The 5055-nt window shown below is 48.2% G+C and overlaps 1 protein-coding gene across 1 annotated transcript in view; it reads right to left on the bottom strand.

The window, feature by feature from the left end:
* Nucleotides 1–1343: 1343 nt before the first annotated feature.
* Nucleotides 1344–5055, bottom strand: part of LOC104273346 (puromycin-sensitive aminopeptidase-like) — a gene marked incomplete at both ends in the record, with an annotated part of 24382 nt that continues 20670 nt past the window's right edge. Inside the window, 6 exon segments of the mRNA XM_009868660.1 lie at nucleotides 1344–1391; nucleotides 1507–1662; nucleotides 1936–2043; nucleotides 2453–2509; nucleotides 3262–3404; nucleotides 4030–4249. Coding sequence (XP_009866962.1) covers nucleotides 1344–1391; nucleotides 1507–1662; nucleotides 1936–2043; nucleotides 2453–2509; nucleotides 3262–3404; nucleotides 4030–4249 — 732 coding nt within the window.

The raw sequence follows: 5055 nt of genomic DNA, 5'->3' as shown, positions 1-5055 counted from the left end.
GACCCGGCACTTGGCCTTGTTAAACCTTGTGAAGACAAGGTTATATTTGCAAGCTGACGGATCTCCCCAAGTTGGACGGGAGCGCTTTTTGTGAATTATGGCCCTCGTGCCGTCCGCTCGCACCGGCATCAGAAAAAATTCGCTTCCAAGACGGGTGATCCCGGCGCAGAGTGGGAAGAGCAAAACGCCTCCGCTCCTCTGCTCAGGGAAAACCACAGAGCGCGGCTCCAAACGAGCCCGGTCGCTGCCGCCCGCCCGGTCTTGTCCTCGCTGCCAGGGACAGCGAGTGCCACTCGAAGGGATGAATTCAGGCCCTGCCGGGGAGGCGCCAAGCGAGCAGCAAATCAAGCGGGTATTTCTGGATACTTGGAAGAAGACACTAAGGGAAGCCGAAGGGCATTTTGCAAAAGCATTTGTCTGGGTATCAGATGTCTCAGCGTTCTACCTAGGCCCTGTGCCAGCTGCACAATGACCTCCACAGAGTTTTGCTGAATAGTCTCACGTTTCTTCCTCCAGAATCAACAGCATCCATGCCCCGCAAACGGCTGGAGAAAGCGCAGCAGAGCCCGCTGGGCCTCTGCTCTCTGCCGTCGGTTCAAGGCTGGAGGAAAGCTGGCAGGGCCAGGAGTCCTCCCCTCCAGCTCCGTGCAACAGGCTCTCCCCAGAATTTGGCACATCACCTCACGCCACAGGGTGACCCCGAGGCTCAGACACGTTAAGTACTGCAGCTAAAGGCTCGGTGCGCTCTCTCAGGCAGTTCTCTTCTAGTTGTGGAGGATTGTTCTGGTAAATGTTTTGCAAAGTGTTTTTCATGGGGAAAAAAACCCAACAAACAACTATCGTGTAAGATTTCTCTGTAAAATCACTTATGCTACTAAATATTTTCTAAGAAGAGATCACCAGGTGATAAAGGATAAACAGAGCTCATGGCTCAGCTTATCTTGGAAATAAGAATTCCTCCTGAGCGTTTTCCTAACAGCAAAGTGATCGTTAAGGACCATATTTTCAAGTTTCCCCTTCCAAGAAGTCCCTGTAAAAGTGCAGGCAATGAGTAAATAATAAAACCTGAACATATTCTCTAAAACTGAACCAAAACCAGAGCCTAAGCCCCCAAGTCAAGAGGGGCTAGAAGGTGCGCGTTACTTTGTGAAAATGCCAGTTTAAGACATTTCAATAAAACAACTCGAGCTAAAGCCATGAAATTTGGGGACTAGGCAACAGTCAAAGCAGGCAGAGCCACAGTCCGAAACCAAAACCCGCACAGAAACTCGTGGCTCTTCTGTCAGGTGCTCACAGTCTTGCCACAGATCAAGTTAATCGCCTCTTTAATTAAAATTTCTTACCTTAACTTCAGCGGCCATTTTATCATTTGCGAATCCATCCACTGTTAGCTGAAGGGGAAAAAAAAAAAAATATTAACCAAGGGCAAGCATCTGGCATTTGAAATGTAACAGTTTCCTTTCGGACATGTACGTGGAAGCTGACTTTTCTCCCGCCCGCACGTACCTTTATTAGTCTGGATATTAAGAATCCACCTTGGTATCGATTATAAAGTTCCTCCCAATTGTCCCTTACAAATTTCCAAGCAGCTTTCCTCCCTTGCTTGCTGCCTCCAGCTACTCCACCAATAACAGATACCGTGTCCTGGGGACGTACCTCTTCCTGAGGGGGAAAACAGAGATAAAGGTTCAAGACCGTTTCAACAAATACGGCCCCACTGGCTTTATGCAGCTCTACCCTGAACTGGCTTTAAGCATTTCTACGCCAAACCCATCAACGACAGCTTTTTCCCTCCACCCCAAACTTTAAGATACAGGTCAAGGATTTAATCGTTCGGGCTCTTCCCCCTCTTCCCGTGCGTTACATCACCAAGTGCTCCGAACGCCCTCACCATTCCCACGAGGTGAAGAAGTAGCAGCCTTCCCAGGAACTTACTGAAAGTGCAAAGGTGAGAACTTTTTGAATCAGTTCTGGTTGAGAGATGGCTCCAAGAACTCGTTCAATTCGGTTCTTCTCCTCCTGCATGTCCGCTTGCTTGTGAAGCTTCAAAGCCAAAGCGAAGAACGTTAGCGCACGGCGTTAAACGCCGACCTCCTCCCCGGCGCCGCCGCGCGCGCCAGAGCTGCTGGATTAGTCTTCAGACCTCACGTGTGACCAGCTGAGCTCGCTCATGAATCATCCTGCCCATTATGGAGCTCGTTAAGAGTCCATCAGCAGAAAGCACCGTTATTAATAAACTCGTCTTCCCCACTGTTTACACAGAAGGTCAAGCGGGACCGTGCCTCCGAGCAACGGAAAAGGCAACGAGCCACTAGATGGCAATTTCACACCGTGAAGCCACCGAGGAGCGTCCACGCCCTCCCTGCAGCCCGGCTGCAGATTAACTGCATCTCAAACGAGCTTGTGGGGCACAGCATTGAAGCTTTTCATTCACGACAGAGCGTGCACTCACCTTCAGCATCGTGTCTAAAGTCGTGCTGTCTCCGTGCTTCAAAACAGTGACATAGACCTACGACAGAGCATGAGACAAGGAAGGCCTTTCAGTAACCTCACCCTTAGAAATGCAACAATTTCTCCGTGCTTGGGTTAGATTTCAGACAAGTGAACAGATCTGGCAGACATGGGGCGCTCAACCTTTCTATGTTTTAAGACTGGATTTTAAAGACTGATCGACTCCTTTAGCTCCTCCTCCTCAATTTCAGCATAATTTTGCTAATGCCAACCACAGCAAAAGATCACAACAAGAAACACACGACACTGAGCTAGTAAGTGCTTCAATCCACATCCACCACAGACTCGGTGCTCTGCAGGGCTGAGCTGACACCGCAGAGCTCTGCCGATCCCTGCAGTTGACCACCGTGCTCTTAAACCTGCGGGCTGCTCACGGATCGATGCGAATGAGCAGGAGGCAGCTCAGGCTCAACGCTGCACTTAAAAAACCTTTCAAAAGCTGAAGAGCTGCACTGTCAAGAGACCAGAATTCTTCCCTGGCAGTCAGTGTGGGTACAGCTGAGCTTTTAAGTACTGGCCAGGACAGACGAGGCTTTACTTGAGGCAAGAAACACAGGGATGTTTCTATCATGCTCCCCGGTATCATTTTCTTCATAACTGGATTTATCCAAGCTCTCACCACCTCTGCCAAAACCAGTTAGTCTCATACCATGCCACTGGTTTCCTCTAGCTTCCCTATTCTTGGAAATACAGGAGTTCAGCACACACAGGGGACAGGCTTTTGGGAACCAGAATTACACAGTAACCTACAGGACTCCTCAGATCAGCTGACAGCAAGTGTTTTCCTTCCACATGGTCCTTAAATCGGCGTCGGGCTTCTTCTAACGTTGGCTTGTGGCCAGCTTTTCCTAGTTTGCCCAAGACCAGACCTCTCAGAAGGGCGTCTAGATGACCTAGTGAGTGAGTAGGAGGGAAAAAAAAATAAATTAATTGTTCGGAGACATAATTCAGCAGTTAAGTGTTCTTCCACCTAGAGTGGTCAGGGCAGCGCCGTGGAACAATCTTTGCATATGCTTGAGGATATCTAAAGAAACTAAGCCTCTTCTTGCTCTCCTTGCTGCCAACTGAAGAATAAATTCTTTTTCTTTTAAGGCAAGAGGGTCAGCAGAAGATGATTCCGGCTCAAACACAACAGGCTAGGCCTGTCACCTGAGCCGAGTCAGTAATATCGACCGTTTGCTTCTACGACAGGACCGACCAGGACAAGTAAACACGCACGCACACGGCTCTCCATCCCTGCAGCCTGAGAAGTTTCATGTACTCAGATGCAAAGCTAAAGCAGAGAATTGTTATCAGTCAGCGACCAGGTAGGGAAACGTTTTACCATTCTGACTTATGCCCACTAACAGAGGGCTGTTTGGGGCTTTGCATTAGTCTGTTCTTAAGTATAAAAATACACCCCCATGCCTGCTCCAGGCTCCTCTTCCTTCTCTCCTCCCTTTGCCAAAAATTTCGATGGCTTATTTACACACGAGTTTTCCAAGACGACGAGTGGATTTGACAGCACGAGTTTCCTACCCTCTCCAGGCTTGGGGTCCCATCCCAGTCTCTCCCCTATTGGTGAAAAGACATCTTTCACGAACACCTGGATTTCCTCATAGAAGTCTGTGTGGGACAAGAGAGTCGAGAGAATCCCCAGGTTACAGCTGAGGTCGCTCCACACAGTATAATTGGGCTCATTCACAAAAGCTTCCATGACTTTTAGAACCTCTACAGTGCTAATGATTCCAGCTCGGGCCTGGGAGAGGAAAAGACACAGATTAATCTTACTTCCAGAGAGAATTACGACATTTCGTAGCTCATCACATTATTTTACAAGTCTGCCCTGTTCAGTTAGCCCAGCCTGGGGATAAATAAACCCCGTTTGCTCTGCCGTGGGGTTTGTGCCTCCTCAGCTGCCTGCTCGGGGCATACCCAGGTAAGCAACTTTAGGATGAGACAGCTCCATAATTAAAAGCACATTTTGCAAACAAGGAGGTTGAGTAACTTAACGAAATTGCAGCAATGCTGGAAAGAGAAAGCAAACCCCCAGAGTTATTCTCAGCCAGATACGACACCCAGCAAAATCTTATTTTAAAACTAACAACTGTGAAGATTCAGAGGCTTCACTTTTGCTGTTCATTGAGCTGAGGGTGTAAAACTGCAGAAAGTCATTTTTGCTTCCCGGTTCCCACGAATTGGTACAAGAAGTACGGCCTTTTGAGCTCTGCCAGGAAAATTTTGTATCAGCTGCCACACAGCATCATAAAAACACTCCTATGCTCGGCGGAGCTGATAGCATCTAGAGTCAGGATCTCCAACCGGATTGCTCACATTTTTGTTCATCTGGAACCAGATCAGTCATTTATGGTCACAGAAAAGAGGGAAAGATGAATTTTTATTACCTAGGCTACACCCACATGATAAATACATTATTAAAACCGGAGGAGTCTAACAAAACATTCCTAGGTGTATTATTTGCTCAATTTTTTTTCTCCCATGAGTCCTGCGATACTCGGGAAGTGACCCAGGTGACAGTTTCAAGCCGTGACAAGGGTTACAAGC

Source organism: Apaloderma vittatum, unplaced genomic scaffold, assembly GCF_000703405.1.
Source record: "Apaloderma vittatum isolate BGI_N311 unplaced genomic scaffold, ASM70340v1 scaffold6304, whole genome shotgun sequence".
NCBI lineage: Eukaryota > Metazoa > Chordata > Aves > Trogoniformes > Trogonidae > Apaloderma > Apaloderma vittatum.
This window is presented reverse-complemented; position numbering and strand designations above follow the sequence as displayed.